At 36.9% G+C, this 15,119-nt stretch overlaps 1 protein-coding gene across 1 annotated transcript in view; it reads right to left on the bottom strand.

Moving 5' to 3' along the window:
* MAN1A1 (mannosidase alpha class 1A member 1) overlaps positions 1–15,119 on the bottom strand; it is a 146,735-nt gene that overhangs the window by 80,389 nt on the left and 51,227 nt on the right. The window contains exon 4 of the mRNA XM_071548977.1: positions 6,566–6,646. Within this exon, the coding sequence (XP_071405078.1) occupies positions 6,566–6,646 (81 nt within the window). The remainder of the gene's footprint in view (positions 1–6,565; positions 6,647–15,119) is intronic.

Here is a 15,119-nt window from a genome sequence, read left to right on the forward strand (position 1 = left end):
AATCTGATCCTTCAAAGAGCAAATTGGATAAGAAACTTCCCCAATTTCATAAAAAAAATTCTGTTCACTTGATTTTTATTTAAAATACTAAGAATTAATTAATGCTTGCATATTTTTAATAGAAGTAATTTAAATTTTTGCAAAAAGATATAAAAGTAGAAAGATTCTTTGCTAAAGTCAGCTTTGGGAATCTGATGGAATTGCCTTTGTAGCTGCCAACAGAATCAAAAACATGGTAATCTACTGGATGGTTTATGCTTTTATCTTCTCCAAGCTAATAAGAGGAGGATGTTATCACCTACTTAACTCCCAACTTAATGAAAAATAAGCTGAGACTCAGTCTATGGAGACAAAGCACAAAATGGAATCTTACATAAACTAGCTATACATTCTGAAATATTTAGATGAGGAAATGAGAATTACTCCACACACGGAGTACAATAACATTTTCACAGGTACCTTCTTTTTAAAAAAAATTAGTATGTTGATTCATTAACATCTATCACTTATCACCTAACTGAACTTTTATACTACATACACAGAGAGAATGTACTTTCCCAAATATTTCACACAGCCTAGAATTTAAGCAGAATAAATTAATGCTGATCTATTCCCACTGTCAGCACTGACTGAGGTATTTTTGTGTTGCTTTCATTTGCAGAAGGATGCAAAATTCTCAGCTGTGATATTATACATAAAGATTATTTTTCAGATAGTATATTTGCAACAATCTAAATGTTGCTTGCAAACTGCTCCACAGAACCCTGTATCTAACCATATCTTGTACATTTTTTCTATTAAGTCTGCAGAAGAACTCCACCAACTCTTCAGACACCATGTCTTTACCCTCCTTTTACTGTTATTGCAACTGCATTTGGTGGTGTAAACTGACAGAACTGAATACTGAGATAAATAAAAGAGAGAAATGTCTTGCAACTTCTTGCAGATGCATGGTGACTCTGGACAGCCTGTTAACAGCCCATCACTTCTTCTGTACAATGCATTAAGCCATATGCAAAGAATTCTTCTTTTGGGTCTATCTAGAGGTGCTGCCGCTCAAGAGGAAAGCATATGTTCCTCTATTTCTGATTGACATTCTCTGTCCAGTGGTTCTGCAGAACCAGAATGAAGTGAAACTGCAGGAGCTCGTTGAGAATCAAATCCTCAGAAGAAACAAACGGCTCCTTCTCAGCTGCTTGAATTCTACTTAATAAGGTAGCCCATGACCTCGTGTCAAATAGACCAGCTGTTACAATCACGGTCAGGTGTAACAATTAGCTCTCACTATCATCCATTCTCCTTTCTAGCAATTTACCATCAAACTATGGCAGTCTGAAGGTGACCAGGGATTTCAGTTAAAATTAATGTAATGGGCAACGAACTTTATGGTTATTTCTAAAGTCAACATATGAATGCAAAACCACATCAAGTAAGTTTGCCATGGGATGAAATAGATTTGTTGTTTTGAGAAAACTCCCCAAACAAACTCCTTTCAGTTATGGGACAGGGAAACCACTGAAAGTGATGAACATAGTTATGTACAGATTAGAGTTCTAAACTCATGTTTCTCAGACCAAAATCAAGGTTCTTACCTCTGGTTTCATAGTAAGCTTAGCTATGACAGCTGCAGCAGGCTATCACCGTAGCTTCTCGGTCCCCTGCTGTGTACATTCACACTGATGACACGGAACTGAAAGCAAAACATACCCACCCACTGCTGGGCTCCAGCAGACAGCAATTCACTTAATTAACGCAAATTGCCACTATTCTCGCTTTATATTAGTAGAGTAACCTGAGTGCCTTTATTCTGAGGCACAAAAACTGTTGGTGATGGCAGCTGATTGTGTGCCTGGTGGTGATGCCTGATTGTGGTACAAGTGGCAGAGGCTCCACAAGGCTTCAGGTACTCAGACCTGAGAAAGAGTTCCCTGTAACAGCACGTGATATCAGTAACTCCAAAGAAAAGAGGGAAGAGAAGGAAAACCAAGAAGCAACATTTTAATTAAACGCAAGACTGGAAATCTCCACCTCTGTTACCATTCTTCAAATTTTCCTCAGAATCATGTGTGGGGCCAGCTTGAGCAGCAGAGCTGTGCAGAGCAGCAGAACAAGTAGCACTGGGAGAATGGGGACAGAAGTAATAGGAACGAGAAAGCTTTTGGAGTAAAGGGAGCCTATTTAAGAGAGATGGGTTTCATCAACAGCAACAGTATAATTGCACCACAGGAACTTAAGAGAAAGAAGACTGAAGGGCAGTCTGCTTGCAACAGCAGAACAGTCTACATAAAAGGAAATCTTAGGAGTCAAGGTTTTCTCCAGAATGTGAATCCACAGGGAATCTGTAGTACATTTTGATGTAGCTAGCACAGAAAGTGAACAGCGTTAGATTTATTAAAGGTGGTGAAGAAACTGAAATACTAATGGAGATTGCAGACTGTGATTGTGCGAAATAGAGGAGATTTTAAATCCTGCACTGTCCCTGAGTAGGCTGTTAAGGGCTACATCAGAGCTGATATAAACCTTGGTTTTATACACTGTAATGACAGCTTCTTGCAGAAACTCAGAGTCTACAAGAGAAAAAGTAGCTCAAACTTATTTTGACATATTACTGTCTAACAGGGGCCACACACTCCAATTCAACATGCTGTTATAAAAAAAATGTTGGTAACATTTAAGTTTGGAAAGGGAATGAAGATGACCAGCTGAAATGAACTTAGAAGAAAAAAACCAAATGGATAAAATGCTTGTGGATGACTTGGAGAATAAAAGGTGAGGGTTACAGTCCAAAGTTCTCAAATCAAAAGGCTCAGATGACTTCTACTTTCTTTCGGGATGACTGTAAGGAAGTTAATTAAAACTAAAAATGTATTGAGTCCAATTAGAAATAGAGAAACTGACAAAACTTGACAAGTCAAATGAATACTCTTAAGTCAGGCTAAAGGTAATTTTTGAAGAACAAATGTTTAGAGTTAAAAAAAAAAGGAAGAAAAAAAGAAACATGAAGTTTGGTAGAGAGCTAGGAGAAACAGTAAGACACGTCTGTGCATGTAACAAAGCCATTGCAGAAAAGATAAATTTGCCCCAGTGTTCAGTCTTGAAGAGCCCAGGCAAGTCCCCATGTAAGAGGTTCTTAAAAGGACCAGCTTAATGCAGTGTTTCAGTATTGAGGCTGAACTAGATGACCTCTCAAGGTCACTTCCAAGTTGAATGGCTCTTGGATTCAATGAAACAGAAGTTAAAAAATCATAAATCTATAAAAATGAAACAAATCTTAAAAGATTCTTTCAGAGCTCTAAAGGAACTAAAACATGACACCATTGAAATACTGATGTATTGCTTAACAGTGGCAGCAGATGGATGGTAGGTGGGAAAAAGGACCTAAACCTGAAAAAAGGGCTGCAGAAACTACAAGCAATAGCAGTCTGCTAGTTTGTACCACACAGAGAACTCTACTGTCAGTTTATGAAGATGATTAAACAAGAGAAAAGTGGCATTCACACAGAAGTGATCAAGCTGATACAGTATGCCTGGAGTTTCAAATAGCATTAGAAATGAGGCTTCCAAGGCATAAAAGGAAAAGGCCTCTTGTTAATTAGTGTCAAGTTAAGTGAGAGGAAGCAGGAGATAAAACACACGGTCAATTCTCACACTGGTGAGCTAAGATCCCCAAGGCACACACACTTGGAACTTACATCCTGATTTGCAGTAATAGGCCAATACCTTTGTACAGATGACAAATGTCATTTTCCTACCATTCAAGACTGCTAAATGATGGATTATATATTTTTTTGTATTTGTGGAATTTAAATATTCTCTCTGAAGAGACAGATCTACAAGAGAGAGAGACACAGATAAAATAGCTACAGCTAAATTCTAGAGAATGTCTTAGCACTGCATGAAGTCAGTAATGTTCTGTGGTCAGCCTGGCAAAGGCAGCTCTAGATCAATAGCATCTGCATCATTATTTCATGCCTTCTCCTCATTAGCAAGACAGCACTGCAATCACTGAGGGATGGCGGTTTAGAGTGAGCAATGACTAGGTCTGAATTCAGACAGGAGGCCAAGATCATCAAGTGTGGCTGAATAGTGGCACTCTAACTCTGGTTCTAAATGCAGATATAAACTAATTAGGTGACACATCACCACTTTTTTCCCCCCAATTTTTTGTTGGGTCGCCCCCCCTTTCTTACTTCTAATTAACAGCTGTTAGAGAGTAATAGATGAAACTTGAAGTCCAACATTTATCATCATGAAGAAGAGTTTGGTTTACTGTTTGGTTGTTTTTTTTGGCTTGTGGGGTTTTTTTGGTTTTTTTTGGTTTTTTTTTTTTTTTGTGTGTGGGTTGGTCATTTATTATTATTCCTTCACCCTGCTCAGGATAAATTTGTGTTTCTTCAAACAGATTATACTGCCAGAGAAAAAAACCCCAGAAGTCTGTCACATTTCTGCTTCATGCCATGGAGAGGAATGGCAATATGAGCATATTATGCAGGAAGAACAGCTGCTGACTCCAAAATATTTTAATTCTGGGACAAAAAATCCGTGTTATACCATTCAAAAAAACCCATTCAAGAAAAGCTTGAAAGGAGTCTGGGAACTTTCCAGCTGGATCTGAAACTCACAAGTCCCTTATTCCCTTCAGAGCATTTTGGATTTACTTTTTTGCTATTCAGACAAATGGCAAATTAAAAGCTCCTTCTCTTTCTGCCTATGCAAGGTATTCCCTGACTGAGGAACTAATCAAGTAAAACAGTGCCCTTATTACACAGTCTTAGCAGTGCCTTTAAGAACCAGCTATGAGTAAATCAGAAGTAGAGAACACACAAGCCGGACTGAACTAAGAGCAGTGCCATTCATTTACCACAACTTTCAGCACCAGTATCAGAGTTACTCCCAACAGTAAAAATTACAGTGCTCACAAGTAAAGTTTGTCATCTTCATGAATTCCAAGATCTTGGTTGCTGTTACAGGATACAATGTTGTCCTCTTTTAAAAGTTAACAAATTATCTCCTTACATGACAAGACATAGAAGTATGTGAAAATCTGGATCTGCAGAACAGGGGATCTTGTTGCATGCAATACTTCTGACCCTTGGTACACCAGAATTTTACATCAGACTAGTAAGTACAGCAAAGTAGTTGTAAAACAAATTTTTCCCTTACTAGATATCTTATTTTGCAGTATCAAACAAAAAAAAATGCTTAAAAGAGCAACTGCAAGTCTAGGAATGAATTCAGGTTTAATTTAAACAAAATGATCAAGAAAGTTTGCAAAAAGAAAAAAATCTGTCCCACTGTATTGGTTACATTTATTATATTACGGGCTCCTACAGACACTTTCACACAAACCAAAAAAAATTTCAATACTACCAGTGCTTTGAAGGAGCCTTGTTTATTTTTAATTATCTCTTACAGCCACTGACTCATGAGAAAATACCAGGGAAGCATTCACATGCTCTGTTACTATGAGGGATTTAAAAAAAATGAAATAAACCAAAAAACAACCAATAAAAAAAGAGCAGCGCTTAAACAGTTACTCATCTTGAAATCAAGTTTTTTGAGATTTGTAGCTGTTTTACAAATGAAATTTGTTATTTGATTGGAACACTTTCTAGCTTGGATTTAGACAGTAAACAAAAAAATATTAAAGCATATGACACACTTCTAGCACTTTTAGGCATTTCATATTAATTCTACTAAGGCAGAAACTAAAGGAAGTTTAATAGAATGCATCTCATAAGTCTATTTGCAAGTGAGTAGCACACAGTTATCAAGAGGCAAAGTATTCAATTTGTAAATTTTTGGAATGATTCACATTGGTGCCTTTATCTAAACAAACTATTATGCGAGCAGGATGTTTTAGGAACTACTCAGTATGATAGGATATTCTTTAATCATGATTAGTTAGACTTACAAATGATTATGGAACATACAATGTGTTGCAGCTTTGGATCATTACCCTTGAAAATGTAATTCAGAAGTACAAACAATAATTATTTCCATCAGTCCTTTTACTGAAACACAGCTTTCTTTAATTAGGATATTGATAAGTGAGTACAGCAAATGTAAGATTTGTTAATAGTTAATCTGATAAAGAATTAATTAAGCTTTTAACTGAGAAAGCTTAATCCTTCAAACAGTGTGCATATAGATTATGCCACCTCCTTAGGAACACCCACTAATATAATGGACTAACAGTTTATTAAAGATGTATTTTCTATGGTGGCAGTCAGCCTCTGGGCCTGAAGGCCTTTCCACACCTCTCAGCAGCACTAGTGGAGGACAGACCCACGTGACACAGGAAACCTGACTGCTGCACTCCATTCTTTCCACAGGCAGTGGCTGGCTATTGCTTCAGCGTCTTGGGTTTATGAGACAAATGAAAGAACAGCTTTAGGACTTCTAGAAAGCAACAGTAATAGAAGCAAGAAAAACCACTGAACTGGTCTCTTCTGTAATTTTCAAAGTTTTGAATAAATTTAACTGGGGTACATAAAATTATTAAACTAAAAGTTTACAACTTATCCAGATGATATGTCAGATAATCCATGTGTGAATATCTTACCTCTTCTCCTGAAAGATAGTAAGCAGAAAGTAGTCCACCAACAAAGCGAATGTTCACTTCAAATACAGAAATTTCAGCATTCTGTTGAAATAAACAAACATTTTTTTACTATAGAGGTTTGGTTGCTTGGTTTTGCTGCCTTTTTTTTAACATACATACATATATACACACACGCATACACACACGCTTTTGCAGGTATTGAGCCACAACAGCTGTACATAGCAAAACACAGAAGATAATGGGAAGGTTAGGTATCAGAAAGGTTCTTCATCCAGAGGATTTTTGGGCGTTGGACTGGCTCCCCAGGGAAGTCGTCATAACACCAAGCCTGCAAGAGTTCAAGAACAATTGGGATGATACTCTCAGGCATATGGTGTGACTCTTGGGAATGACCTTGTACAGGGGTAAGGGTTGGACTTGATGATCCTTGTGGGTCCCTTCTAGCTCAGCATATTCTGTGATTCTGTGAAGCATTTTAAAGCATTTTCTTCTCTTTCTCATATTAATAAAATAGCCTCTCCTTTACCTCATCCTGTGTAACTTCTCAGCTCTTTCATTTGTAAACAAGACTTTCTCTAAATCATCATATGCAAGAATTTCCTTACAGATGATTCAGCACTTGCTCAAGATATGCTCTCAGATCACACCTCACACCATCTCTTCTTCTCAGACACCATATGAGAAAGTTCTTGATCAGAATGTGGTATCAAGGGTTTTCCTACTTCACTCTAAATGTAGGTTATTGTAAAAAACGGAGGTAACAAGTGTTAATTACATGTTCATGATACAAATGTACTCATGTGTATCCACGAGGAAACAAATGATCTTTCACTATTACAGTGGCAGCCCTTCCCAAGCCACCCTGGTCTTTAACAATGAGACTAGGTTTGTGGTAATAAGCACTATAGATCCAGCCATTATCTATCTCAAAACTCAAAGCACATTCTTCCCTGCCTTTTAAAATTCAAACATAAATGAAGAATATGAGTCTCATGGTCATTGCATGCTCTTGTTCTTCACCAAGTCAATTCCAATTTTACCCTAACACATGACACTCAATCCACGCAGTTGAAAAGGTGATCTAGTGATGCCTCTAAATTTTTGCCTTTTTTATGTAATATTACTCTTTATATTTTGTATTTCTGTAAAAAATGGTACCTTAGCAGTCAATCTTCTAAAATTTTGGGCACGTAAATAAGGTGTTTGACTTTCATTTGTTCTGAGTTGCTCTTGCTTCTATCGAGTTGCTTTCCATTTTCTATTTGCTGACATACACTATAGCTATATTTAATATAAATCAAGGCATGGTAGAGCTGCAGGATTTTCCTCTGAAGGGCTTGCAGCCTTTTTTCATTTAGCTAGGTTTTGTGCTTTTCCAGTTTAAATATTCATATGTCAGTTTATGTAGGAGGGAAGAAGTTGCTCCCTGTTTTCTATGGATTTTAAATTGTAGTAAACTGCTTTTGTAGGAAAAAAAAAACAACAAACCAACACACAACAAAAAGAACCCCAACAACCAAAAAAACAACACTAGGCTTCGTATTAGAAATATTACTTCATGCTTTTCAGTTTGCATGGTGCTCTGATTAAGAAAAGGTAACTGGACACATTGCAGAGTTGTTCAGTGTTTTACGAGTTGTAAAGGTATGGACATAAAAACACAAACTTGCTACAATACTAGCTGGTTTACATTAAGGCATTTAACTTTTCCCCTCTGAAATCTATTCTGCACCTCTCGCTCTAAAAACTGAGGTTACAATTTCATTCACAGAATTACTCTGATTAATATATAATTCATCTAGTATATGTGTCTGTCTACTTTTTCAATACACACAAGCACAGTTCAAAGGGGCTGACAAAGTAAAGCCATCACATACATCTGCCTATTGAAAAATCAGACTGGCAACATGTATTAAGACTGCAAACTGAAAAGAGTTATCTTGCTGTCTTGCAGTGTTCAGAAAGCAATTTTTTTCAAGTTTATTTTCAGCATACTAAAATTCTGCAGTTTCTCCTCTGTCACTGCTCTCCCAATACTTTATTCTTCAACATTTCTGTGCATGCCTTTTTATTATACCATGGTACATGTTAAACCTGGGGAGACGGTTATAAAAACATTTAAATCCTCTAGAAATCTGAACTAGCAATACACCTGTTCACCTGCTAAGCTGGCTGCCTGTGTAAGAACTCTACATTATATGCACATTAAATACAGAAGACTACCTTTACTAAATCCAACACCTAAGACAGCTGGTAGAGAACTGATCTAACTTAAGAAAGGTTGATCTGATCTGACTGAAGAGAGGATAATTAAACGAGTGACAAGGGCAGCTTTTCTTCCCTGGAGTTTGAGCTAGCTGAAGTAGTGTTTTATATGAGAACTTTCTTCAAAAGTTCAGGTTGCTTCCGTTTTAATCCTAAGCCTCAGCATATGTTAAGAACTTTTCCTTGATGTGGGAAATTTGAAGCTGTAAAAAGGTAAGTATTATATGAAGAAATGAGTTAATCAGATATCCCAAACACTTGTGTTTCCTTTGAGGACTGAATTAAATTACTTTTTGATTTTTCAATTGCTCGAAGTAAATTGAGTGATGTATGACCTGAATATTTTTTCTCCAGAACCTTTTGCCTTTCTGGATTTAATATGACCACTTAATTCACAAAGTCATTGCTATCTTTTGAGGAAGGCAAAGGCTCTTTAAGAAAAGCTTAGAATGTGTGCACCATCTCTTTCTGGAAATCAGTTATAGCCAAAAAGACTTGGAAATATTGTGAATAAAGGTTTTACTGCTGAGCCACAAAGATTAATTGCACTGGAATCTTGAACATTTGTCAAAGGGGTAATCTTTCAGGATATTTCTTGAAGGTAACCATTGTCTTAGTATTATCAGATTTCCAATATGTCATTTGAACATACCCTTGAATCTTTGTTTGAAATCCTTGTCTCTTACTAAAATCTTTATATAAGCCACGGAAGCAGATGCAATTAATGAAACAGACTGACATTTCATTAATGGTGGTAAGCTTAATAACTATATATTATAGTTATTCTTCAACTCATTATACCAGGTTAGTGGTATTTCAGCACAGAAATTACAGCAATTTTCAAAACACTTAGAGTTTCATAATTTCATGACAAAGATACATTTCATGACAAAGCTTTCCATCTCTTACATGGAAAGCTCATGTGAAGAATCAGCCTGTTAAGAAAAGTGAACCTGCCCTAAAAGTACTGTATTTCTGCTACAGCAACTTTACCCTTCTTTCTGGTTTAATTTTTTAAATTTTTTGTGTGACACATTGAAGATGACACACCCTGATCATTACTCTCTTTTCATATTTTTAATCATCCACATACAGTCAAATCTTAAGTAAGCAATATTAATTTTTATTTTGCTCTCAGACCCAGCTGTAAATAAATACCTTATGATCCATTTAATAGTGCCAAAACATAACAGAAAAACTTTCATCTGAAGTTCTACTTCACCATCTGTTGTTCTGGTTTTTTTTCTTCAAATTTAGCATTTTCTTTCAAACCGTCATTGTATCATTACACAGCAGGTCTGAGAAGTGGTTGAATTAATTCCATTATATCTAATGGAAATTCCGTAAGGGGAAGTGAGAGGACATGCTTATTTCAACATGACTAAGAAGTTCCTTATTCTAGATTCCAAGTGTATAAGATGGTACCCCAATTAGTACCCCATTAGTACCCCAATTAGACTGCATGGCATTGTGCTATATATGAGAATATCTGAAACATCTTTGTGAGTACACAACTGTGGTAAGATCTAATTTTTATTAAGCAATATCAGCTCGCTCTGATATTTTGTGGTGTACATTCTGCTAAGTGGAAATGCTAAAATGAGAGGGTTTTTAAGCAAAAGAAGAACCACAGCTCAGAAACATTCAAAAAGCTGGAGAATGTTACAGATTGAACTAGTAAACCTATTAAACTAATTACTTGTAAAGAACGGGAGAATGACAATACCTTGAGAAAGCCCATCTTCAAAAAGCAACAAATATAATCAAATGGGGGTGGTAGGGAGCAGAAATAAAGTGCCAAGAACATAAGCTAACCTGTCTTACTCTGCATTTCTATTTTATTTACAAACCTATGACATGGCCAACCAGCTGCATCTCACCACTTTACTTCCATTACCCTTCTGTAAACTGGAGGATTAATTCTACAATTGATAAACTATTGAAGCTTCAACCAGCTGTGATTGAATTTAATATCAAAAGCACTGTTCAGACAGCAAGCTACTGTCAGCTGGGCTCTCCTGAAGCCCTTTGCCTATTGGACTCCTTCAGCTTCCCAAAATCTGTATTCATAGCTTTCTGGATAATTTCCTTAGTGCATCTCTTTCCTGAAAGTCTTCCTCTCCACAATGCACAGACCAAGGCCAAAACAATTTCCAGGTATATTTTCGCATGGGAAGTCACCCTCATTTACGAGCACAACATTTGAAATACAACTCGATTTTGTTTATCCAGTGCGAACTTCCACCTGGCACTCACCAGCACTGGTTAATTATTTTGCCATTCTTAATCAGAGCAGATACTGTGTGCTTTACACAGATGAAGGTATTCCCAGTAATCAGGCCACCTTAATTTATATGCAGTAAAGAGCTTATTCTCTTTATCTTTGACAAAGCTAATACAAAATACCACAAATCTTACCAAATAATTTCTTTCAGTCTCAATTATTGCACAGATTCATTTCAAAACTTTCTTTCCTTCAGTTCTCCTGTTCTTGTACCACCAAGAGTGCAAAGAACTTCAGTCACCTCATCTGCATTTCCACCTATTGCTCAGGCACAGAAGGAATACAGTGACTCGCCCTCCACACACACCATACTGTACCATGGCAAGCAGCCCATATCCTGCAGTTTAACAAGCTGTGCAAGAGAACACCAGGGATTGAACAATGCTGAATAATGTATATAATTCTACACTAAAAAGTGGACACAAAGGGCCCACATTTCCTGTGAGATGAGATGAACTTGCAATTATTATTACTATTAAATAATAATATTCCCCCATTGAAGCACAAAGGTTGGGAACAGCAACAAATCTTAGCATTTTCAAGCAGCCCAAGAAGTGTGATAGAACCATGGAGAGTATGACAATAGATCACTTTCAGCTACTGTAATTAAACAAGATTTTAATTACTTGCAATTGTGGGGGGGGAAGTTTCATTCATACTCCAAAAATGAAATTTACTTGCAGCTTGCTAAAATACTCAGTTCCCAAAGACATGGGAAAAAATTTTAGCAACTTTTTTATTGCAAGTGTCAAAGCCTGGTTATTGCATAACATGGCATTTAACCTTGCTGAAGTCCCCACGTGGCAAACAGCAAGATCTTCAACGGGCACAAAAATAAAGTGGTACTGAAGGCATTAACAAACCCTAGCAGCAAAAGAACTGCATTTAGTAATAAATTTGTAGAATCTCCTTTTAGTGCATCAAAATAACTTCTTACATAGAAAAAAAAAATCAAGTCACTTGGAAGTCTGTTATTTCAAGTGTATTAACAAGTTATGCAGCAAAATAGTTATCAAGTAGTCCCAAACGCCAAAGAACAATTTTCAGCTGCTGGCTTAGGATACCTCACAGACCCATTATACCCGTATTTGAAGTCCATTTACTTACACCTCCCACACAATTTTTATTTTTTTCTTACATAGGAAAGCTATTCTGTTCAAAATTGTTGTATTAAGAAATGTTCCGATTTTCTCACTTGAGGAGAAAAAAACCCATCAAGAATAAAGCACCAAAAACCATCTGCCTCCAACTCAGAACATTAGGTTGTAGACTGTTAAATAAAATTACAAGTCAATAATAATACCTACTGTTTGAGAGTAGTATGATTTAGATTTGTAAATGTTGACATTTGAAATAAGCAAACTGGGTTCTAAAAGTCTGTCCTGTTACTGACTGCCACACCAGAGATAGATTTGAGCCAATGATAGATGCTGGAAGCATTAATAATTAGATGGAAATGATCACTACTCTGGGATCTTGGAAAAGGGATATGTTAACCTATACATGACCATAGAGAAAAAACATAACTTCAAGTTTCTATATTTTTTTCCAGTTCTCAAAATAGTAGACGTATCACTCACAAAACTTTCATGTTGCATGAAGCTGCTGACAAAATCTCTTTAAAAGACACTCAAATTCAGAGAGCTAAGCACAAAGATGAAAATCAGAATTGGTAAGCTAGGCTTCAAGCTTCAAAGTGACTTATAAAATCAGATACAGTGACTGACTGACCTCTCTAAATGGCTTTGCTTAAGAGTATTGAAAGGACACAAGATTGAAGGTCTTTTTACTTCATTGCCTTCTCTTTATGCAGTTCCTCAACTCATTAGTATCTATCTTTGAGAGCAAATAATGAAATGTTCTTCTTACTTTCCCCATTTTTCTCTTATCCCAACAAGCCCGTGGCTTTCTGCTTCATACCTTATTCCCATTCTGATCCTGTCTGGCTACACTTATATCTGACAGCTGATCAGCAGGTCAGGGCATGAATTCAAGCCCTGACCCATGTACCATTTGATTGTTAGCACCTTCTGGTCTGGTGTGGGCCTCTGTTATTCCAGCCAGTGTCCAGATATACTTTAGGACTGCTCCCAGTATGCAATATGGTCAACACTGCCCTTTTACAGGGAAGGAGTTTAGCGGGGCTAAAGAGGCAAACAGTTCACTTAAGTCACTCATCCTAAAGATCTGGGTGTAGAAGTGAAGCATTGCCACTTCCAATACTTAACAACTGACACCAGACACCTTCATTCACCTCATAAGATCCCTCTTCCTATCTCTCTTCCCAAGCATGGATTCAGTGTGGTTCAGCCCTTGCATTCTGGAGACCGACAGCTTTTTCCTCCCCAGTGTGAAGCGCAAGTTGAGTGGTGGTACAAAAACTCTTTCAGAAAGCTATGAATGTTCTGCGTGTGTGTATGCAGAATCTGAAGCAAACAATAAAAAAATAAGGGCAGAGAAGCATGAAGCAGTGCATAGTCGTAGCTAGGAAACAGCCAAGCTCCCTAGAGAGCCCATGACAGACTGGCTCATTTTTCCTCCGTTGTAACGTGCTGATATACAGCCCAGCCCAGTACAGCCTTGGGCAGGGCACAAGCACTATGAAAGGGCACGTGGGCAGCAGCAGCGTGGGGAGGTCAGAACAAATCCTTAGCTATATTAATTAGAAGAGCAAAGACAAATGCCCCAGGGAGATGAAGTGATTTAACAGAAACCAGAGCACACATCCATGGTGCAAAGACCATGGATTTAGCCACTGTAAATGCCAACTCCTTCCAAAGGTACGAGTATGTCTAAATCTCTTAAAACATTGACAGAATCAGAAAGTGCAACTTAATGCCTGAAGGAATGTCTCAGTTTGGCTGAAACTTCAGCAAGGTGTCAAATACAAAAAAATTCAGGAGTTTTAACAGAAAAACAGCTCCAAGCACTGCAACGTGGATATCTCAGTTATAAAATCACAGGGCTAGCACCTACAGCTATAATGAAAATAGCCTAAGCATGTTAAATTCCAACAGGGGAAGCTTCCAAACACATCCACTCACAAGCTATTAAAATGCATAAGTTTGCTGAGAAAGGTGCCATTTACTTATCTAGAATTTTCTTTCGAGATCAAAACTTATTGTCACAAAGGTAAACAACAGCAACCCTGACATCCAATTCATTGAATTGTGGGACTGAAATCTAACACAAAGAGATTATGCCATATCCCATTAAGTCTTTATTCCATAAATCCTTTTATGTGGATAAACTAGTGCCTACTTTACAAAGCGACATCAGGAAGCTTTTATGATCAAGTGATGAGAATGATCTGTGTGCTGGCCAAATAATTCAACATGTACAATGAGTATCTTCTAGAGTTTGTAACATTTTCCTTTATCCAGCTGCATTGACATAGAACATAAAGAAAAGATTCTGATACAGACTACAGTCACAGCTATTTTTGTAAAGAACACCTTAAAGAAAATTTAACATTTAAAATATATAGTTCTAAGAATAAATGGAGAGAAAATCTAATTCTATTTATGCAAATAAAGCCCAAATTTGCCTTCCCAAAACCTGATTAAGCAGTCACTGCCTGGGAAATGACCAGAAACACTAAACACAAGTTTATATTACCTACAAGAAATAACCATTAAGGATATGCCAGTGTGTCAGTTATTAAAAACGAATCATGAGACAAAGGTTTCTAAAACAGGAGCATGTCAGAGTGTACAGAACATTAATGGAGAAAATGTCAAATAATACCTGATACAGTAGTAGTATCTGATACAGGATAAATGCTTAAACACAAAACAGAAGGCCTATCTGTTATTTAAAAATGTAAGATACAAATACAAAACAGCATTTAAAACTAGAACTTATATTTAAAGTGGAAAACTAAAGAAGAGTGCAAGTTGAGTAGCTTCCAAGAATCCAGCCACTAAAAAAATGGACATCCATTACTAAAGTTGGTGTTGCAGTTCCTCATTTTCATTCCCTTTTCCCAGTTCGGAAAATTAATCT

This window comes from Pithys albifrons, chromosome 2 (assembly GCF_047495875.1).
Source record: "Pithys albifrons albifrons isolate INPA30051 chromosome 2, PitAlb_v1, whole genome shotgun sequence".
NCBI lineage: Eukaryota > Metazoa > Chordata > Aves > Passeriformes > Thamnophilidae > Pithys > Pithys albifrons.